Source organism: Tachypleus tridentatus, chromosome 8 (assembly GCF_004210375.1).
Source record: "Tachypleus tridentatus isolate NWPU-2018 chromosome 8, ASM421037v1, whole genome shotgun sequence".
In the NCBI taxonomy this organism is placed as follows: Eukaryota; Metazoa; Arthropoda; class Merostomata; order Xiphosura; family Limulidae; genus Tachypleus; species Tachypleus tridentatus.
The window spans coordinates 6,955,372-6,980,046 of NC_134832.1; the positions used below are offsets into that span (position 1 = coordinate 6,955,372).

The 24,675-nt window shown below is 36.0% G+C and overlaps 1 protein-coding gene across 5 annotated transcripts in view; it reads right to left on the reverse strand.

Moving 5' to 3' along the window:
* The window catches only part of LOC143258474 (leucine zipper transcription factor-like protein 1), a 121,671-nt gene that overhangs the window by 37,161 nt on the left and 59,835 nt on the right, over positions 1-24,675 (reverse strand). For all 5 annotated transcript variants that reach the window (XR_013032307.1, XM_076517496.1, XM_076517498.1 and 2 more), the window contains exon 4: positions 12,442-12,586. Coding sequence is in view for 4 of the 5 variants with exons in the window: in XM_076517496.1 (XP_076373611.1) it covers positions 12,442-12,586 (145 nt within the window). In the remaining variant the exon portion in view is untranslated. The remainder of the gene's footprint in view (positions 1-12,441; positions 12,587-24,675) is intronic.

The following is a 24,675-nucleotide window of genomic DNA, read 5'->3' on the forward strand; positions in this document are numbered from 1 at the left end:
AGCAGACTGTTCTATAACATACAAGTTACAACAGAGAAGAGCCATGACAAAGCATTTACACATTTACTTAGATGTTGATAAGCTACATCTGTATGTCAGAAATAAGCCTTGTGTGCAATGGTTGGTTTTACAAAGATTCTGAGGTTGAAACAAACAAGTCTGAAGAGGATAAGGTTAACATAGACTCATACTGATCCACCTGATGTGAAAAAAGAAATCTAAAAGTACTCATATGGTTACACCTAACAAGCTGAAAAGGAAATGCCAGAGTCAGAGGTAAAAGACAACACTACAAACCTAGACTAATATATGTGGAACTAACTAATCATTGCAAAATAAGGACAGTCACTCGGTATGGGACTAATGACTGAAAGGAAGTTGTAACCATTGCTTTTCAAGCTCTAAATTAAGTAATGTTCACAGTACAACAAAAATACTGAATTATCTTTTTCCACTTAATTATCACAAAGTTTAGATGTTTTTTTTTATGCTTGAAAGTTGAATGGGACCAAAAGGGCTTAACAACCTTTATACTCAGAGATGTTGAGCAGAGTTCTATTATAAGAAATATTTGAAAAAAAACACCTGATGATAAACTGCTCAATTGACATTTAGGTTGGCTGGTGTTGATAAAACATCTCTCAAATGTGCTCATCATTCAGAGTTGAAACTACGACGTAATAGTAAAATGTGGGCTATTGTAGTCCGTGATGACGAGAAAACCCACTTGTAGAGAAAAATATATATGTGAAAACGGGTGGTATGGGTAGAGAAAGCTCTATGTAGAGGAGCAAACAATGTTTCGACCTACTTAGGTCATTGTCAGGTGGGTTATTGTAACTTGAGTGTTACACAGACTATACATTGGTGCATCAGTCCCAGATAAAAGAAAACTGTGATCAACGTGTAGTCTAGTTAGGACAACTTCCTCTTTCTGATCCTAACGGAAACAAGATGGCCAAAGTTTAATAGATGGTTTTTATCTAAAAAAGCTTGTTATCACATTGCTCACTCCAAGTCAACTGCTGACTGTACATGTATAAAACAGGCAAAGCAGTGATAGCATCAGAGCAGACAGACTTAGCTGCAGCATCAATGAGCTTGTTCCTATAAATACCAATGTAGCCTGGTATCTAAATGAACTGGATAGAAGTTGATGTTAAAGATAAATGGGCCAGTCAGTTTTGAATATCAGTGAAAACAGGGTAAGAACTAACGTGAAGAAATTCCAGGGCCAGTAGAGGGCTAAGTGAGTCAGCATAAATAGTACAATTTGAATACTGCTTAGCTTCTATGTCATCCAGGACAAGAGAAATGGCATACAATTCAGAAGTGAACACAGAAATAGTAGGGTAGATTCTGTGTACAACCACTGAACCACAACAAATCATGGCACAGCCTACAAAGTCACCTGATTTCGAACCATCTGTGTAAATAGGAATGGAAGGATGGTTTGAAAGATGTTTGGTGAATAAAAGATGGTACTTCCAATGGGATGAATCAATCTTCAGATGACTCAAAGGAAGGTCACACTATGGGATGGTAATAAGCCATGGTGAGATGGGCTGACCAATGGATACAGCCATTCATCCAACTGTGCCTGGATACGAAGGGCAAAAGAAACAATGGCAGATCATCTGTTCTGAAAAAGTATGGCCCACTGAGGAAAAAAAAAACACAACCCCAAGTAAGATGCTGTGGTAAGGATCAAAGTTTTGAAGCATACAGTAAAGATAGTTGCAAACTGTGGAGTAGAAATATACTGCCCATTGACCTTCTAAATCTTATTCCATATGACTTTGAAAATGGTAGTGGAAGAGATGCTGGTTGTGGATTTAATCCAAGGTTCCTTCTCGCTTTGATGTTTTATCTGCCAATCATGATGTGCATGGGCCCACTGAAAAGTGATGTGGTTCAAAAATGTGAGATACCTACTAAAGGTATCCCAGGCCCATTTTTGAGCCTTCCATGCCATACGGCAGGCAGGATTCCACCATGGACAAAAGTACCATGGAAAACATGTCAAGGTTTTAGGAATACATTATACAACTGCTTGGATAATACAGTCAGTCACTGTTGCCACATAGTCATCTATTGATGGCTAAAAGATGATGGCTGGATCAAGTTCCAAGAGAGAAGTCCCCCAGGTAGAAAGAACAAATAGTGATTGTATGACACAAGGAAACATGGTGGGTAAAAGACTCTTGAGGTGATTAGAAAATGACTCTGCTGGAGGCACTGAGAGATCTGTAGCAATGGAATGGAGTGTAACAACATACAATCATGTGAAAAAAGTAAGGACACCCTATGAAAGCCTGTGTATTTTTGTAACATTTTTGGATATATAGATATTTAATCTCAATTTTAACAATACTGAGAGATTATAGGAATATAACTAAACAATTAAAACTGAAAAAAAGACTTTTCAAGATCTTCTGTAAATGTAATTCTACAAACATGCATATTCTAACTGAGGAAAAAGTTAGGACACCCTATTCCCTAATAGATAGTGTTACCCCCTTTGGCTGAAACAACTGCAGTGAGATGCTTCTTGTAGCCATCTACCAGTCTCTGACATTGGTCTGAAAAAAGTTTGCCCCACTCCTCAATGCAGAATTCTTTCAGGTGTGAGATGTTTGAGGGGTTTCTTGCACGTACAGCCCGTTTCAAGTCACCCCACAGCATTTCAATGGGATTAAGATCTGGGCTTTGACTCGGCCATTCCAGGACTCTCCATTTCTTAGTTTTCAGCCAGTCCTTGGTGGATTTACTGGTATGTATTGGGCCATTGTCGTGTTGCAGGGTCCAGTTCTGCTTCAGCTTTAATTTTCATACAGATGGTCTCACATGATCCTCAAGCACCCTCTGATACACAGTAGAATTCATGGTGGATTCTATGATTGTGAGCTGTCCAGGTCCTGCTGCAGCAAAGCAGCCCAAAACCATCACACTTCCACCTCCATGCTTCACAGTTGGTATGAGGTTCTTTACTTGGAATGCTGTATTTGGTTTATGCCAAACATGTCTTTTGTTCTGGTGTCCAAATAATTCAAATTTGGATTCATCTGTCCAAAGAACATTATTCCAGAAGTCCTGGTCTTTGTCTACATTCTCTCTGGCGAACTTCAGCCTGGCCTTGATGTTTCTCTTAAAGAGCAAAGGTTTCCTCCTTGCACACCTCCCATGCAAGTTAAACTTGTGCAGTCTCGTTCTGATTGTAGAGGCATGCACTTTCACATCAACAGTAGCCAGAGCCTGCTGTAGGTCCCGTGATGACATGTTAGGGTGTTTGGAGACCTCTTTTAGCATCTTGCGGTTTGCTCTTGGGGTGAACTTGCTTGGACGACCAGACCTGGGCATGTTGGCAGTTGTTTTGAAAGCCCTCCACTTGTTGACTATTTTCCAGAAAGTGGAATGGCTGATTTCAAAATCTTTTGGGAAACTCAATTTTCTACAATTTTCTTTCTGAAGGCCTCAGACAGCTCTTTTGCTCTCACCATAGTGCTCGCTCTCACTTCAACAGTCAGGAGCACACCAAACTAAATTTTAACAAACTTAATTGTTAAAATTGAGATTAAATATCTATATATCCAAAAATGTTACAAAATTAAACAGGCTTTCATAGGGTGTCCTAACTTTTTAACATGACTGTATGTCCGAGGTGGAGTGGGGGACAATCATTTCTGTGAATCTAAATAAGAGATATTATTTACAGTCTTCAAACATTGTACCTCTTTCTCTTCCACCTGCTTAGGGCTAGAACAGAAGTATGAGGGGTGTGAACCACTACAGCTGACAAGTTGACATAGTGTGGTTCAAGTTTGCATTCGTAAGTGCCATGGTCTTTACTACCACAACAAGCACATGTTAAAGATCTATGACACGAGGTCTTAGAATGTCTGAATTTATGGCAATGGCCTAACCTTACAATTTATGTATCCTGCTTTGATAGAGGCAGGTGCACGAGGCAATGTGTACATCAAAATAATTACATCTGTAGGTAGCATTATTCCATCTTTGCAAGTGGGAATTTGCCACACTGCAGAAATGACTTGACTGGAGAAACCAGTGAGTATCTCCAACTTGGAAATGTTCTCAACGATAACTCCTCTGGAAGACTTCAAAGTTGCATGGGGAGTAACTTAGAGGGGCATATTCCTGATGATCTTTAAATTCAGGAGTTTATTATGTTGTGATAAAGATGTTCTTACTAAAATGTCTCAAAATCATAACTTGCTTACTGACTTAGGGGAAGCCAGCAAGCTCCTCTAATGCCTTTTGAATAAAAAAGGGAAACATTTCCCTAAGGATTTCTGGTATAAGGAATACACGATTAGAAATTGAGGTACAGAATCTAACTGTAATGGTGAATGTACAACAGAAATATTCATGCTGGGTAGTTTTCCTATTATCTATTTTTCTCAATTTTTTCATTTTTTATTTTTTTCATGGATAGGGGTACCATGATAATGGGAATACATACTGTGCCCACTGTCCTCATCCACCATGGAGCCCTACAAGGGGATGAACTACAATGCCAAACAAGGACACTGCAGCAATGCCAGAGTTTATTGAGCATTATACCCAAACATCAGCATCAGGCACAATGTCAACAATACTTGTTGAGAACATCCAACACTGGTACTCGGTTGACCCTAGCCTAAGTGGACCAGCCAACTGACTCTGGGAGGGCCACCCCAAGAATGTCTGTTTACAGGAATTCAAGATCAAACTGGTATGTAATGGTTGAACCTCTCAACCACCAGGATCCTCTCTTCCCTTTCATGGGTTGCCACACATGGAAAACATGTGGATAGATGTTTAGATCTCATAGAAGATAAACTGAAAGTATAGAACCTTCTCTGGTAGGTCCCCTCACCACATACAGGAATCAACATCAAGGGAAGCATATATTGAAGCTACAGTAATCACAATATATGCTCAAAAGGCAGAAGTCTCTATCACTGCTTGAAGAATCAACCCACATTCCCCATTTCACCTAGAAAACGTGTGGTCATTCTTCATGCAGTGATAAAGATTTATACCTGCTGAGCATATACCACAGCTACAGTAATCACAATTACAATATTAATCATGGCTGAAAAGTCTTAGTCTGACTGAATCATGTCATTAATTACTTTGTGATGCCATTCAAGTAAACAGAGTTGAATTTGATGACTCCTAGACAGCAACACATTACATACCACAGCTACCAAGTGATACCTTCAGAAAATAACCAGAGAAGGCTGCCAGAAGTAATCTGTGGAGGATTCAAAGACAGTGTGTTATAAACTACAATAATATGCAACAATGTGCAATTATGATACATTTATATGAATAAGTGTATGTTTGTGGGCCTACACTTGCATACAAACATTATTTGAAGACACTGAAGAGTGTTAAATAACATAAATGAGCAAATAATAAATGTATCACAACAGTAAGCAATGTGTGTATGTAGAAACAATGGATCTGATCAATGTGTTAAGACTTTGTGATGAAGTTAATTGTGGTTGGTTGGTTGATTTAGTATTTTGTGGCACAAAGCAGCTAGGCTATCTGTGCCAAACATCTGGTAAAAGTTAAAAGTAAATTTAGTAAAATTCATAAAAGGAAATTAAGGTAAAACAAAGTTAAAAACAACAACACATAAATAGCATAAAACCAGTGTTTACATCTAGTCTACAATGTTAAGAGAAAAACTACAGTAATTTATGTTGCAAAGGACTTTCTGTAGCATAACTGTAATTATCATAACTCGCCAGGAAGACTAACAAGTAAGTACAAAAAGCACTGTCAGTCATCTGAGGTTGGCCTTTCCAGTCCTGGTTCCGAGTTATTTGATGTTATGGCCATTTTCAAAAAAGTAAAGTAACAAAAAAGTTTTAAAGGACGTGTAGCAAAATTATAATAATAATTCACCAGGATGACTAATGGGTAGTTCAAACAGCAGCATTAGTCACATGAAGGTGGCCTTTCCAGTCCTGGTTCAAGTTATTTAATGTTATGGCTGGTTTCTAATTTCAAATCGAACTAGATGAACTGTAATTTTTAAAAGGGTGCCACATTAAAAAAGGTGTAATGTATAAACTAAAAACTTAAATGGCATTAAAAAGATGAATGGCCTTTAAAAAACTAAAAACATTACCAAGGTTGGCAGTGTCACCATCACCAATAACACTGTTTAACATTATAAACAAACCTTGGGACAGAACATGTTTAAGATGGTGCTGTCGTTGAGAATTGTAACGACGGCAAGAGAGTAAAATGTGGCTTATTGTGATCTGAGTGTTACACAAACTACACGCTGGTGCATCAGTTCTAGATAAAAGAAAACTATGAGTTAAAAAAGTGTCACCAATACATAGTCTAGTTAAAACAACTTCCTCTTTCCAATCCTTACGGAAGCAAGACGGCCAAAGTCCAATATAGGGTTTTATTTGACAAAGCATGTTTTTTTTCGCATTGCTCACTCCAACTCGACTGCCAGCTGGCATGGAGCCGAGCCTTGAAATCAGGACCATAGTCCATGTATGGAACAGACACAGCAGTGATAGTGCCAGAGCAGATAAATTTAGTTGTGGTGTCGACCAACGTGGCCCGGTATCCAGAAAAACTGGATAGAAGTAGATGTTGAAGAGAAATGGGCCAGTCGGTTTTGAATATTGGCGAGAACAGGGTGTGAACCAATGTGAAGCGATTCCAGGGCCAGTAGAGAAGTAAGCAAGTCAGTATAAATAGTGCAGTTTGAGTACTGCTTAGCTTCTATGTGATACAGGGCAAGAGAAATGGTGTACAGTTCAGCAGTGAACACACAAGCTGTAGAGGGGAGTCTGCGCACAACCACCAAATCACAAACAAACCATGGCAGAGCCCACACAGTCAACTGATTTAAAACCATCAATATAAATAGGAATGGAAGGATGGATCAAAAGATGTTCAGTAAATAGCAGACAGTATTTCCAATCGGGGAGTGTCTACTTTTCTCAGATTACTCAATGATAGGTCACAATTGGGGACTGTAAGAAGTTATGGTGGGATGTGCTGACTAGTGGTTACAGCAATGTTATCCAAAGATAGGCCCAGTTCATTCAACTGTGCCTGGATACAAAGGTCAAAAGGAGCAATGGCAGACCGTCTGTTCTGAAAAAGTATGGCTCACCAGGGAAGGAAAACACAACCCCAGGCGGGATGCTTTGGTGAGAAAAGAAGTTTCAAAGCATATAGTAAAGACAGTTGCAAATGGCAGAGGTGCAAAAAAGGTCCATGAGACTATGTATAAGCTGTGAACTTGGGAAGTGCAGAAAGCCCCAGTGCAGAGCCAAAGTCCTTGATGATGAATAGGGTCCAGCAACTTTAAGGCCATGGGGGTCTGGCAGAGCCATAGACCAGTGATCCATAGTAGAGTTTTGATCAAATAAAAGCATGATATATCTTTAGCACAGAACACTGATCCGCTCCCCAAGTGGTGGAAGAGAGGACATGGAGAATATTCAGTGCTCTTGTGCAATTGACTTGTAGCTAAGATAAGCCCCAAGAACTTTGTCTCAGGGTCCACAGGCAGCACAACTTCACTGATACAGAGTTCAGAATCAGGATGAATACCCTGTTGGCAGCAAAAGTGCATGCAAACGGTTTTTAGAAAGAGAAAAGTTAAAGCCATTTGCTGTGGTCCACTTCAGTAAATGATTGAGGGCAGTCTTTAGCTGCCGCTCAATATACCTCATGTTCAACGACTGACATGAGATGTGAAAGTCGTCAACACAGAGCTCTTCTACAACAGTGAGAGGGAGTTGTTCAGTGATGGCATTAATTTTTATACTGAAAAGTATGACACTCAGAACACAGCTCTGAGGGACTCCAAATTACTGTAGAAAAGAACAAGAAAGTGTCTAACCCACAGGATCATGGAATCTCCTGTTCATTAAAAAATTTTTAATAAAAATGGGCAAATAGTCACGTAACCCACATATACGGAGGTCTTACAAAATGCCATACCTTCATACTGTATCATAAGCCTTCTCAATGTAAAAGAATATTTATACAAGATGTTTTTGTTTGAGAAAGGTTTCTCTGATTGACATTTCAAGTCAAATCAGGTGGTCCATGATGGAGTGCTGTCATCAGAACCAACAATGGGTGGGCAAGAGGAGGTTGTTTGATTGGAGGAACCAAACAAGTGTATCATTAACAATCCTCTCTAAGGTCTTACAGAAACGGTTTGTCAAAGCAACTGGATGGTAGTTTGAAGGAATCTTAGGATCCTTCCAAGGCTTAGAGAAAGGTAGGACAATAGTCTGGTGCTAGGCATAAGGAAAAACATTATCCTGCCAAATCCAGTTAGAAACAATCAGAAAAACAGCAAGAGAAGCATGAAATAGATAGTGCAGCATGTCATAGTGTACATCATCAGGTCCAACTGATGTGCTACCAGACTGATGAAGGGCCAGTTTGAGCTCCACCAGGGTAAATAGATGATTACATTCATAGAGACAATCAGCTCGAAAGGAAAGGGGTGATTACTCTGCCCAAGGCTTGATGGCTAAAAAGCAGAAGTGCTAGATATCTGGCAAAAGCTTTCACCTAGATTATCAATGATGCTCTGGGTATCAGCTACTTTTTGGCCATCAGAGAGCAACATCGAGAGGGGGGCAGAATTATATTGCCCACTGACCTTTCAAATCTTGTCCTATATGACTTTGAAACTGGTGGAAGAAGATATGCCAGTTGTGAACTTAATCCAAGATTCTTTCTGGCTTTGACATCTCACCCACCGAGCATGTGCACGGTCTTGCTGTAATGCAATGAAGTTCGAGGGTGTTGGATATCTATGGAATGTGTCGCAGGCTTGTTTTTAAGCCTTCCATTCATGTGGCAGGCAGGATACCACCTTGGATGAGGATATAGTGGAAAATGTGTCGAGGGTTTAGGAATACATTCAGCAGTTGCTTGTATAATATTGTCAGTTACTGTTGCCACACAGTCGTCTATTGATGGCTTACAGATGATGAGAGGAAAAAGTTCTGCAAGAGCAGTGAAAGAGCACCAGTTTGCGTGATCCAGCTTCCACCAGGGTAGGCGGTTCAGGTGGCATTGACCATGGCCAGTCTATCTCAAAATTATAGGAAAATAATCACTGCCTCGTGGATTATTATCAACCCTCCATGAAAAATGGGAGAATAATGAAGGGGAGCAAATTGAGAGATCAATAGCAGTAAAGGACTGACTACGTGCCTGAATATAAGTAAAAGAACCAGTTTTGAAAAGAGAAAGGTTGTAATCAGAGAGCATACACTCTACAGAGTGACCCCTCCTAGCAATATCAGCACTTTCCCAGAGAGGATGATGTCCATTAAAGTCCCCCAGGATGAAAAAGGGAGACGGCAATTGTACAATGAGAGCATCAAGGTCTGACTGATCATACATCTTTCCAAGTGACAGGTAGAGAGAACAAGCAGTGATAGTACAACCCAAGAAAACATGGATGGCTATGGCTTCAAAGGGTGTGACAAGTGGCAAAGACAGGGTGGACACATGCTAATCAAGCAACAGTGCCACCCTTCCATGCACTTGTCCATCACCCAGTCTGTCATTCCTGTACAAAAAAACTGCCGAAAGGTGACTGTATCAGCAGGTTTCAGAAATGTTTCCTTTAAAAAAAGACATACAGGATGGTAGAAGGCTATCAGTGTTTTGATGTTATCCAGATTAGAAAGTAAACCTCAACAGTTCCATTGTATCAGGGTGGTAATTTTTATTCATGTGTAGGCAATTTGGGTGGAGAACCCTTCTGTTTATGACCATGTCTGTTTTTCCTTACTGGAAACATCGGAAAGGGTTTGGAATGTATGGCCATACTCTGCAATTAAGATAACCTGCCATGATGGTGGCAGGTGGATGTGGTGATGTAAATGTCAAAATGTAGACAGTGGTCGACATGATAATTCCATCTATGCGAGTAGAGATACATCTCACTGCCGAAACTACTTAGGTGGAGAAACCAGTGAGAATCTCTGACTCTGGGATGTTCTTCAAATCCCTCTCAACAATAACTCCTTGTGAAATTCAAAGTAGCATGAGGTGTAAGCTCAATAGGTGTATCCCCAATTGTCTTTGAATGCAAGAGGAGTTCACTCTGTTGATATGTGGATGTTTCCATCAATATGTCACCAGATTAAAGCTTCTTTACTGACTTTGGAGAGCCAGCACATCCCTCTAGTCCCTTCTGGGTGAAAAAGGGAGACATCTGCCCTAAAGGTTTGTCTGAAAGTGAATGCAATATAAGAAAATGAGATACAACATGTGGTACAGATGGTGAGGATTGCTGCTCAGAATCTTCAAAATGTGGTTGTTTACCTATAGGTTGTTTTTTCACTATTTTATTAAGATTTTTACTTGAAGTATCCATAATAAAGAAAGAGAAATTTCAGTGCTCACTGACTCCATCCACCATGGAGCCCTATGAGGGAATGCACTACAATGCCAAACAAGGACACTGCAGCAATACCAGGGTTTTGTGAGCACTATACCCAAACACTAGCATCAGATAAGATGTCCACAACACCTGCTGAGAACATCCAACACTGGTACTTGGTTGACCCTAGCCTGAGTGGGCCAGCCGATTGATCCTAGGCTGCCCATCTACAGGAATTAAAGTTCAAAGTAGTATGTTAGGGTTGGACCCCTCAACCATCAGGATCCTCTCCTCCCCTTCACGGGTTGCCATGCACGGCAAACATGTGGGTGGATGTTTATATCCCAGAGCAGGTAAACTGAAAAAAAGAGAACCATCCCTGGGAGGTCCCTTCACCACGTACAGGAATCCACACCAAGGGGAGGTAATTGTGATTACAGACTGAAAATGGTCGGTTTGAATATACAATGTACCTCATGTTTTCATTAATCATGCTGAATGTTTCAATTTTAACATTGAAATATTGGGCAGCTCACTTGAAGGATAGATTTGAATAAAGGAAAAACACACACACATGTTTTAATTGTGTAAAAAATATTAATTGGATAAAGTTAAAATATCTTAGAGTAGGTAAAACTCTAGGTAGTAAATGAAATTCATACATATTAGCTATAACAAACATAGCCTTGGGCAAACCCAGTGTTTTTTTGGTTGTGACAGAATACTTTAGGTCAGACAGATTAAAATATTTTATATGCAAACAGCTTTTTAAAAGTCTTCTTGACACTGTTTTAGTATAAAGTGATTAATAATGCATGAAAATGCAACCTGTGAATGGTGGAAAGTAACAAAAAATAGACTGACCCAAGACAGTTACTAAACCAGCAACTAAAAAAAAGTCCCTAAGGAGAGACATTGTACATGTTAGTATGATTTAATGATGAAAGGTAAGAACTGACATATTCTAAGCTGAGTCAGATTGTATGTGTAGGAGTTAGTTTTGTAGTCTATTCCAGTCTTTCCTATTGAACAGGCTCTATCCATATTATAACAAGATGGTATGGAGAGGAATGAGAGTAATTTGTGCAACAAGGATGACAGTGAATTTCTCAACTAAAAGTGTTGGTCAAGCAGAGATCATATGAAGTCTGGGTATCAGGAAATTCTCCATCAGATAGCCTACGCATGAGGAAGCATTGCTTGCTATTGCATCAGACAAAAAGAGTTCATCATGTCTGTCATTTTTCCATTTGGCATAAAAGCATTAAACTTAAATATTCCAGATCTAAAGTGATTTGGTTAAATGGAATACATCTTGAGGACAAAAAGCTTGTCTAATCAACTAATAAATCCTGTGCAATGCAACACTGAAGTATTCTTAAGAAAGTACACACATACACCATGTTTGATCTATGAATGAATAATGTTTTCATTGTATGTGTTATACATTAAGTGCAGTCTATTTCTTTGCATCAAATCAGTTTTAGCTAAACTCAGCAATACTCTAATATATAGTAGACCTAATATCCTGAAGAAATCCATTTCATTTGAAAATATCAGTAGTAAGTTTTCTAAATGGCAAGACATGTATCATGTTTAACAATTATCAGTACAAATCTGAGAAGTATTAGTGTATGCCATATATCTTTATAAGCTGATAATTAGTCGCTAGTTGTGTGTGTCTGGTATCTGTTTCTACACAAATCTTGAATTTTATAAATGCCTTTGGTACAAATGAAATTTGTGCTGTACATGATAATGCCAGTATGTGCACAAGTAACAGGATATTCCAGATAAATAATATTATAACCTTTTGAGGTTGTACTTAAGATTTAGACTTCTCTGTTACTCACTGGAATTCTTTGAGGATGTACTTGTATTTCAAGATGTACTTTATTTTCTCAACTTTAAAAAAAAAAAAAATGTTATTTTTATTTCTGTTAAAATATTGAAGGTAAAACAATATTTTTATATCAAATTTTACTGGAGAACTATTAAAAATTGTATATTTTCAGTATTATACTCACAGTTTGAAGAAGTTTTGCTGGGCCTTGTACCTCACTTAAAGGCTCAAGCTTATTTGATTTTTTTGGAGAAAATTGATCTTTCTTGTTGGAAGGTCCAATAGCAAGTTCCTGGTCTTCAAAGTTTCGGATTTTTTCTAAGAGTTCCCTAATAAACACAAATAACGAAGCATATTGTTTAATGTTTGCTAAGAGTTACCTAAGAAACACAAGTAATGAAGCATATTGTTTAATGCTTACTAAGATTTCCTTAATGAGTAAAAGTAATGAAGCTTCTTATTTAATTTTTATATGGGTTCCCTAATAAAAACAAGTAATGAGGCATACCGTTGAAGTTTCAATTTTCATTTTAAAATTCTCTATAAAGCCTAAGTGATATTACAGGGTGTTCAGAAAGTCACTGTGCACTTATATATTTATTAACAGACATGTTTCAATATAGAATACAGGAGGTAAATATGAATGACAATTATAAATAATGTTGAAAGTGGCCCCCGTTGGCATCAATACAGGCCTGGATCCTTCTTATTTTGTATCTAAACACTGCTATCAGTTGCTGGCTTGAAACAGACTGAATAAAATATGATTACAAAACTGCACAGTGACTTTCTGAACACCCTGTATATAAGCTACAGATAAACTAAATGCAAGATTAAAAGTAAGTATTAATATTAGACCAACTTAAAAACAAAATTACTTTAGGAAAATTGAATATGTCTTGTTTAAAGTGTGTTTTACATTAGTAATCAATTAGGATATGCTGAGATGTTTATTTTTGAATATCAAAACCCACAAAATTATTTGTTAAATTCTTATAGTATGTACAAAATATTTCAAAGCATTCAAAAATTAAGTTTTACAGACCAACGTAATAGTTTACAGTTGGTTACAATAAAATTGCTTAACACTTTCTAAATAAGAATATAAATTGACACTTCCTTTTTAGAAATACTGATTATTTTAAATACAATACTCTAGATTTTGAGCCATTCATTCTGCTTCATATCAAGAACTATGCAAGTTTAGCACCAAATTGTAATGGAATAACAATTTCATAGAATATATTAGCCATTCTGAAGCTAATAATACTTCAGTCATCTTACATATAAGCCTGTACTTAAATAATAGTTACTATCTTTTGAATTTTTGCATGCTGAAAATCACCCTCTTGGTTATAATGAGAAGAGTATGTTATAGAAAAAAAAAAAAGGTTTAATTTTTTTCCAAGTTGCTAGTTTGTTTTGAATTTTGCACAAGGGCTATTTGCACTAGCCACTCTTAAATTTAGCAGTAAAAAACAATAGTAAAGGCAATTTGTCATCACCACTCACAGCCAACTTTGGGCTACTCTCTTCTTCTACCAACACATAGTGGGATTGACCATCACATTATTTCATACCCATGACTTAAAGAGCAAGGAATTTTGGCATAATGAGATTTGAAACTGTGGCCCTAACCACCTGACCATGCCATTCCTAAATTTTTTAAAAACTCACTCCTGAAAGAAACAACAAACAGTATATACCATGATACATAAATAACAATTAGGTTAAGTTAGATGTGTAACACTATATGGAAATTAAAATTACCTACCAAACAAGGCAAGTAAAAAAATTAAATGTCCCAAAAAGTGTTTCAAAGAACTATAAAAGCACTAAAACAATGTAAATAACATAAAGGAATAGTAAAAGAAAATTAAACAACAGCTTACCATATCCAAAAACACTGTTCAAGTTAAAAGTTGTATTAAAGAAAAATATTTTAAATACTGTGGCCCTTGAAAGAAAAAGCATTGACAGTAAAATATGAGCCAAGTTGTCAAATGTTCTGATTTCAGTACCTTGGCTCAAAAGTGAAGATTAGAAAGGTTTAAAATTCAAAAAATGTATGTGAAAGTACATAAATGCAGTATATAACTTACTGCAAATATAAGATATTCGTATATTTTTAAATTAATGATTTTGAAATTGAAATGTATGCCTAGGAGTTGTATAAATTGTTCTTGCATTGTTCACTGGTACTTGTGAGTTCTGTAATTCTTATTCTTCAAGAACAATTTTGCCAATACTAGTTTTTCTCTTACTTATTTCAATTACATGATTTTCATGTACCACTTATAAAACTGACCATTTTATATGAAGTATCATATTGACCAGAATGCCTTCTAAGTATTTTTTAGATAGAGTCTTTCATAAGGCTTGTCTATTTCTCTAATAATTTTCTAAACTAGCAAATTATTTTCTGGTTATGTATTACACTGCCTCTGCTTGGCTACATATTTCTTATAGTCTAGGTTATTATGCTTCTTCCCTGTAGCTTATATTTTCCTTTTACGTTCATCTATTCCCACTTCCTTTACAATGTGGATATTGTGATTTCAAGGATTGAAGAAGTAAGTCTACCTGACTTGAGTTTTACAATTTTAAAATTAAAATGATTTTAGAACAAGTAATTATCTCTGAGATACCTTTCTCCAACCTCCCCACAACTGAAATTCCATCACAGCTATGACTTTCAATACAATCTACATTTTGGAGATAAAGCAGAAATTAAGCAAGATCCTTTGATACTTGCTCAATAAATTGCAAGGAAAGAGTGTTCATTGTGTCTAAAGGACTAGCAGAAGTTTATGATTATTCACATCCTGTTTATAATGATTTTAACTAAAAATACCTGCATAAAAGTTTTTTGCAGAATCCATAAAACTTGTAAGTCATGTTACAATGTTTAAATATATGTATTTCATTCTTTGTGCAGAAAATACCATAAGCTTTTGTGCAGAAATAACTGATCAATATGTTGATCTGTTGAAGTTCATACATGTATGTGACACACATTGTAATACTGGGTTTCACACTTACAAAAGTGAAATATATATTTTTGATATATTTATGCAATTTATTAAAATTAAACCAAATATGTTTATGGCTTAAAAGTTTATGGTCATAATATAATTAATCAGATGTTGGGATTTGCTGTTTTTTAATGCAGTCGTTCCTCATGATTTTGTTTACTTATTTAACTTCATTTAAATGTAATTATATAATTTCATTATATATATATACCTCTTGTATTGAAGCCTTGGTCCAGTCAGTGGATAGTGCAGAATACCCTGCAGTGCATGAAGAACATCTGGAAATTTTGAGTTACATTTTGTTGATAGCATAAGTTCAAACTCAGCAGAGAAAAGCTTAAAGTATTTCAGAGGTAAATCTACCCAATTTGAAACTTCTGTTTCAGATATTTTCATTCCGTTATAATCGTAAAAAAAAAAAAAAAAAAAAAAAAAAGTATAAAAATGATAGCTAAATAACTATACAATAGAGATTATGCTCTATTAAAAGTTTAATCTAATTGTACCCAAGGCTTGGTTTACCTCAATATCTAAATTGGAAAGCAATGCCCACAGTTCCATACAATACCTACCACATACAAGACATATATGACCACTATGTTTCAAAAGGTTTTGAAGGTCCATGAAGTCTAAAAGGTATATGAAATGAAAATGTCAAGAACTTTGCAGAGAATTTAAACTATGAATTGAAGCTTTATTTTTAATCACAGTCTTGTATTCATTGGGATTATACGGTTATGGTCCCTCTGCTTAACCCATGGATAGTGTCTTATAAAAATTCCAGTGAACCCCTATGCTATCAAGACTGTATAAACAAATACTGCCTATAAAAAGTTTCTTCTGAATTAGCAGAGAATGCTACAAAAAACTAGTCTATAAATTTTTTATAAAATTAAATGCTTTACAATTACCTGTTAAACTAAAAGCTTTTGAGAAACACAGAAAAGAAATGCTAATCTCATCTGATTCAATACTTTTGTGATAGTATTACTTAAGAGCAGTTACTGGAAGAAAGATAAGTGAAACTCTGACAAAGAAAAATACTTAAGTTTATTTATTTATATGAAGTAGAAACAACAAGACACCAAAACTCCTCAGAGTACTTTTACCTCACAAGCATACCCAGTATATACATAACAATTTATAGTGTAAGAAACAGATGGTTCATTAATCACAAGCCAGATTACAAGTATAATACAGGGGGAATACATGGTGAAAAACGTATTTTGAAAGTTACTACATCTATGAAACATTTAAATACAAACAATTGTATGTGTAAAAACGGCTGATATGGATAGAGAAAGCACTATGTAGAGGAGCGAACAATGTTTCAACCTTTTTGGTCAGGTTCGCTCCTCTACATAGTGCTTTCTCTATCCATATCAGCCGTTTTTACATATATAATTTTCTCTACAAGTGGGTTTTCTCATCATCATGGATTAAATACAGGCAGTTTTTAACTATTTTTTTTAATACAAGAAAAAGCTAATTTTCTCAAATTTACAAGAACACTGTACACTACATTTCCAGTTTACTTAAACAGGTTAGGAATAAACATCTTTTTGTTAAGTCACTCAGAGAAAGCATGCAGAATAAACAATCAGAATGCATATAGTTCAATTATCTCATTGATTTTAGGTTTAGATTATCAGAAATTAAGTTCAACTTTTATTCTGTTTACTTTGGTTAGGCAACTGTATCCAGAGGAGTTAGTTTATTTATCCAATCTTTCATAATTACTGAAAAAGGTAAAACTTATAACATACTTTGCATGAAATATTATGGAAAAATGAAACTAAACACAAAGCACAACTACATGTCTTAAACTGTTAAAATAGTTTGATAATTTGGGACACCTTAAATACAAATGAATTCTGGGAACATTCCAATAGTCACACTATTTAAATGTGAAACAAAACAATACAAACACTAACTGATTGCATAAATAAGTAATTTTTATATCACATGATTTAGTGACATAATATTATACAATTTTTATAATTCAAGTAGAACTGTGAAAAATTAAGTAATATTATTCAAATACTTAAAAAAAAACAAGAAATATTAGTAGTATTCAAATTCTTAGAAACAATTTTTTCTTTCAAATGTGTTAAATTTACATTAAGAAATGATACTGTCTCTAAGAAGAATAATTACTAAATTATTATTTTAAAAACTGCCAAGTCTATGACCATAAAAAAACAAAACAAAAAACTGAATGACAGTTTGGGGTCAGATCTGACCAGTCATTCAAGGTTAATTTCTTAGAAACACTGGTTACACAACAAATCTGGCATTTCAGTAATGTTAAAAGTACACTGAAATAATGATTTAACATGCATTATTATTCTTAAAGTATGTTCACTTTCCAATTATAACATATATATATATACGAATTGCACAAAAACAACTAAATAGTTGCTAAGTTAAAGTTCTGATAACAGTTTCAAAAGCTTTCTAGTTATTTCTGTATATCAAAGAACATATTTTTATATAAAAGGAAAAAGCTATATTTCTCAGTACCTTAGAAGTATTATACATAAAAAATTACAAGATTTTCCACAATAAACAACAATATTAGGTGATAAGTATTAATTATTAGCTTGGGAAATATGGCTTTACATCTAAAAATATTTATTTTACAGATTCAAGGATGATATATAAATAGAGCAACAAAAAACAAGAGAGCACAAAATATGCTGTAATTAACACAGGACAAGCATTACTGAATAGTTTAACTTTGTTAACCTTTTATAGCTTCTATTCTCATCGTTATAAGAGTACAAATAGCAATTCATAAATGAAATCATGATTTTTTTTTTTATAAAAATTGTCATGAACACTTTTCTAAATCTATATGATTTGGCCTGACAATGGATCCTAGCGCCTATCTTTTGTGTCCTGTTGGTGCAAATAAATAAGAAAACATTGTGCTCCATAGTTTGGGAGCAATGGATTCATCATGGGTGGCATAGACTAGTTGCCTTCTCTCTAGCCTATCACTTCAAATTAGGATGGACAGCACAGACAGCTTTCAATTAGCTTTGAGTGAAATACAAACAACCATACAAAGCATTTTTAATCTGTTAATTTATTATTGCTAAATAATAAATATTTTCAAAATTAATGGAAATATAAACAATTCTATATATAAAAATAATTTTTCACACCATTTAAAATAAAAGAAAGATGTTAAACGTTTTAATTAAAGAAACAACTGAATGACTTTGTGCAAGTGATTTCTATAACACAGTTACTTGATGTAATAAATATATATTGTACTGTTTTGTAACACCCTGATACTCAAATGAACAATTAGCAACCAAATATCCATAGGGTTAGTCAAATACAGGTTAACCTGATGATGACCGAAGCAGGTTGAAACACTGTCATTCTGTAATTTATTTTAATTGAAGTTTTATACTCATACAAGGTGTCTTGAGAATTGGGAGCTGTTATTGTTCTATTAACAGCATAAAATTTGAGAAAACAATCAAACTTGCTTTGTTGCAACAGGCAATTCTTGGGGGGTGTCACAGGTGTAATTGCACCACCCTCCTCCACTGAGGTTGCACCCTCTTTTCTTGGATTATACCTCCTCTTTAATAACATGAATCAATACATGTACATGCATTGTTAAAATTTGTTAAATACAAAAATCTCTGATACAAGAAGTAAACTTCATAATAACTATGAAAACTTAGATTGGTTGACTGTCATTCAGTGATAGTGATGTCAAGACAAAAATTTACCTACTAAAATATTCTGCTGAAAATGATTATTTCTAGATGCAACAGATTAGAATACATGGTCGCATGGCAAAAACACTAAAACAAAATAAACTATCAATAGCCATAGGATGATGATATCTACTTAGGATGATGCAGATAATAAATGTAGCTAACGCTACACAAATTCAATAAATCTATTGTTACATAACATTATCTACTATATGTCTACTAAGCTACCTTATAAATGGCCACCTCCATGGTGGAAAAACCATAAAAGATTGTTACAGCAAATTTCATCACAGGTAGACTAGATCTCTAGGGCTAGTTCTAGTATGAAACCTCCTACACCTGAGAATACAGCTTATAAATATCTAATACTAGGCTAGATTATCTAGATCTAGGCTGACTAGATCTAGATATAGGCCTAGGATATATCTACTAGAATCCAATCTAGGCAGCCTAGCTAAATCTAGCCTAATACAGGGTACTCCAAATAAAATGTTAACACTTCCGAGAATTCTTTTCTTTCCCTTGTAGTTGACTTGAATGGCAACAAGATTGACTATGGAGCAAAGAATAAAGGTTGCTGCATGGTTGGATATCTTTCAGTCATCCATGGTGGTTCACAACAAATACAGAGAGCATATCAACTGCAATCCACCCTTGAGATTGACCATTTATCAAGTTTATAAGAAGTTCATCAAAACCAGCTCAGTTGCTTATAATTTTAAAAGGACCAATGGTTGACCACAAGCAGGCTGATCCCCTGCAAATATAGCTGTTGCACAAAAAGGTTTCTTACATAGGCCAGGGATATCAACCAAATGATTCAGTATCAAATGTGGTTTTCCCTTGTCAATCACATAAAGAATCTTGAACAAAGACCAGGAAATGCAGCCATATCATTTGCAGATTGTGCAAGCCTTATGTCCTGCAGATGAAGCTGCTTATGTTGAAGCTTGCAAAATTTTCTTAGAGATGAAGAATTTGGAACTTAACATTCACAGGCTAGTGGTATTCAGCAAACACAAGAACAAACAAAACAAAACAGTGTATTCTGGGGTACTAAGAATCCTCATGCTGTGTGTGAGCATGAACAAGACAGTCCCAAAATGAATGTCTGGTGTGCAACAAGACTGGTAGGGCTGTATATTTTTGAAAACACCAAAATCAACAGTGGCGATTTCTTTCACATGATGGAGAGTTACACAGAGGTCAACCTGCCACTACAAATCTGGCCTACCAGATACTTTCAGTTGGATGGTGCTTCACCCCACTTTGCTTTGAATGTTCACACTCACCTCAGTAGAAAATTTGAGCAGAAATGGATTGACAGAGGGGTCCAGTGAAATGGCAAGCATGTTTGCCAGATTTCATGCCTTATTATTTGTGGCTGTGGGGTATGGTAAATGAATGTGTTTACGTTACCAAGCCACACGACATGCGTATCTCCAACAGAACACTTAAAATGCAATAACACCACCACCACAAGAAATATGCCTCTGGGTTCTGGAGACCACCTGGAGAAGATTCCAGGCAGGTGTTGACAGTGATTGCAAACAAGTGGAAAATCTGACTTTTTTAATTTATTAACATACATTTGTTATCATGTTACAGTGTATCATCCATTTGTTTTCCATTAAAAATGATAGTCTCATATAAGTGTTAACATTTTTTGAAGCACCCTGTATACCTACTTTCTTCAGTCTAATTTGGATTGTATTTGCCAAATGGCTAGCCCAAAATAGACTGAGTATATGTTGTTTTCTTAACAGTGCTAGTGTTTTACAAGACTCTTCAACTACTATTCTACAACCACCCCTTTCAATAAGTAACAGCCTTCCATTGACAGCTACAGGCAACATGGCTCAAAATACTTTTAGATCAACTCCTTCCCATGCAGGAGGCTCAGCTTTGCCAACACTTTTCAGCTTCCATTACAGATGACATTATAACACAAGATGAACCATTTTCAATAATTCCAACTACTAAATAGGTTTTTTTAATGACACTGAACCTATTTTGAACAGTACATTTACAGGATTAGAATTTTACAAAGCTGTAGAAAACCTTTCTTCACCTTAGAAATACAACTTGGTAGCAAATCATTTTAAGTCATCTCCAAAATATTGTTTACCTCGAACCCAGATGCATGGTTCTCACCAATCACTTTCTTTTAATAGTTTAAAGAAATATGAACAGTTTGTATACAACCATCACTTAGATGGCCTTTTCTGCATACACTGTATACTCTTCACAAAAAGCAGAGGAAAGCTCGGTATAACTATCAATGCTTCATTCATAAAGTGATGTAAGCTTCAAGAGAAATCAAGAGAGCATGCTTCCAATACACATCACTCTCTGGCAATACAACACAGTAAGGGGCGTAGATCCTGGGGCATACAATCATCCCCCCCTACAGTTTGGTCTTTGGTCTGTTGAATTATTTTATTGCAACACAGGCCTACAATTGCGTGTTTGTTCTTGTGATTCTAGTGTTCTTACCAATCGAATTACATAATTAGGCCTAGATGTAGGCTTTTTCAATAGCCGAAATGTACATCTTCAATACAGGCATACTTCTAAGCTTTTCGATCTAAGCAATAGTTCGTAAGTATCAGTCAGTAGGCCTAAGTATACATGCAAGGCTTGCAAGCACTATCACAGAATCTACCTACATCTTGTACGTAGTGTAAGATTAAGTAAAATTTTCATCACAACAGATTGAACAGAGCATGAAATTCGAAAATATTACTCCCAAGCATAAACTCCTGTGATCTAGATCTGGCAGGCCATTTGTAGCTTGTAGCTGCATCAATCTTATGTGTATATTGTGCAGTTTTCCTACGGCATTTGTTCTTATGCATGTCTCGCCAATTTTATTGTCGAACGCTTTACTCTCCTCAGCTGCCAAAGCCATTGACCATAGTGTACCTTTAGTGTACAGTTAACGATAAGTTCAGGCCACTTGGATCCAGACACGCACTACATCACCCCCTCTGCTCCCTCTCCTCCTCGATTTTACAACAGAGCTCATTGGCCCTGTGTTTGTGGCCCTCATTAATCCATGAAATTTCAGATTATCACCACCCCCCTAATAAAGTGCTGGTGCTTTACGGTAAAAGAACAATATATTCTCTTATCATAGATTGTAAAAATATTGTATTTTCTTGTATAATTAGAACACAAAAGGAGCAATTTCAATGGCCTGAAGCCTCTACTCGAATTGTATTGCTAGTTTTTGTTTAGGTGTTTTTATTTAATAGACGTGCTTATAGACATTATATCACAACGTGTTTGCCTTTTGATGAGCTTTAACAAGAATATAATATATTTGTGATTGTTTAAGTATTTTTCGAGAAACTTGCAATTACTTGTGTTGTAACTAGCACACATTATTTTCCCAGCGATGCCCAGGGGGTCAGTCGGCTCGGTCGTCAGGGTGAGATTTGCGCGTTCGAATTAAATACATTGTACAGTTCAGTCCTACTTCCATTCTGTTCTATCTTTGTTCATTGTACGTTAGAGTTTTTCAATAAAGACTGTATTTTAGCCTGTTGAATCATCTGGGAAACAGATTCCTATTATGACAAACAAGCATCTGAAACTTTCAGATATTAGACAGTTCTGCAAGCCAGTTACTAGTACTACAAGTGACAATGCAGATAATCCAACAACTTCAAGCAAAGGAATAGAAACTTGCCATACAGAGAAAATACCATGTTCATCAGAGGACGAGTCTGAAAATGCTTGTGCAACTATTGCACATCATGAACCACCAGATAGTTGTGAAACAAGTTTGTGCAGTAATGAAAAATCTGACACTCCACAGATACAGTGTGGAAAGCCATACCATCCAGACGCACAACTAATACCATGACAGAAAGCAAACAGTGGATGCCAGGCAAAAAATAAAAGAGAAGCAACTGTCAGCTTTGTTTTTCACTGCAGAGCACACAAGGCTAATTTAGTAATGCAACATGCAGTTGAAGCTTGTGAATGTGTTCAAGATTCTGTAAAGTGGGTACATGAACTTAGTGTCTTGCTTTAGAGGTCAGGCATATACAAGACAATCTTTGAAAATATTGTATCATCAGACAGCCACAATGGTCCAGTTAAATACATCCGCCCACTGTGTCCAACACACTGGTTGTGCTGCCTATCTGCAATTACATGTGCTAATGATCACTACAGTGACATTGTTGATTCTTTGTCTGAATTAGCAAATGAAAAATCAGATGTAGCAGTGAAAGCATGAGGTCTTTTGGACAGATTTGACAAAGGAAAGACAGTTTTAGGATTGTTGATGGCTCAGCATCCATTAGAGGAACTAAACTGTGCATTCCGAGCAAAATCAGCAACAGTATCTGGCATGATTGAAGCATCTACAATGACAGTTGAGCAATTGCAGGTATTGCAAACAGAGGAAAATTACAACAAGATATTTGATGAAGCTAAGAAAAAGGTAACTTCCCTAGATCTGGTGCCTATTGAACTACCACACATTCGCAGACCCCCCAGAAGGATCACAGGTGATGGGCTCAGCACACCATTCTGCAACAGCTAGAGATTACTACAGAAGCCAATATTTTGAATTTGTGGACACAATCATAGAACATCTGACCACTAGATTCAATGCAGACAACAATGACTTGAGGCAATATCTGGCACTTGAAAACATGATCACATCTGGCAAGATTGACAACTCTGTTTCAAACTTCTATCCAGAAATCTCTGCACAATGGCTCGAGTTTCAGATGCCAATGTTCAAAGGAACAACAAAAGCAGTATCTCTGAAAGGTGCGAAGGATGCTTACTGTAAAATGCATGAAACAAGCCAGCAGATGTTTAATAAAGTGTTTCTTCTCATGAAAATTTTGCTTGTATGTCCAGTATCCAGCTGTGAATGTGAATGCAGCTTTTCTGCATTAAGACGGTTGAAGACATGGTTAAGGTCAACTTTGTCTCAGTACTGCCTCAACCATGTGGCAGTTTGTCACACTCACAAAGATGAGGTCGACAAGATAAATATAGAAGAGCTTATGAAAGAATTCATAAACAGCTCATCACAAAGGAGGTCTACATTTGGGAACATGTAGACTAGAGGACTAAATGAATCTTACTTCAATGAAAAGTATGAATAATTATGTGCTACATTGTATTGATGTGTAATTTTCAAGAGTTCGCAAAGACATTTTAATTATTTTTATCAAACAGCATGAACAGTTTTTTAGTAGATATAAACTTATCAAGGGTAATTACTAATTCTATTAATATTTGAAAACGTAATTCATGCAATGAAAGTTATTGGTAACTGTCAAGTATAATGGCCATCTTTTATAGTGTGCAGGAATAAATTCATGTGGCAGTTAATTTGTGACACATTTGTCTTTATTCTATTAATATTTTGAAAACTGTTCACAACACCTCACTCACACAAACCTACATGAAAACCTTGAAGTATCGTGGCAACAAGATTACTCTGTGACTGCATGTTTGCAGCTTTCAAGTTCAGGTAATCAGAGATTACCAATTTGCAAATTGAACAGTCCACATAAGTGGTTGCAAAAATCATTTGTAGCATGAAATAGGGAAGAAGCTTAGTCCATTGTTCTCTTGAAGTGTACCTAATGTTTGGCAAGTGTTTTTTGT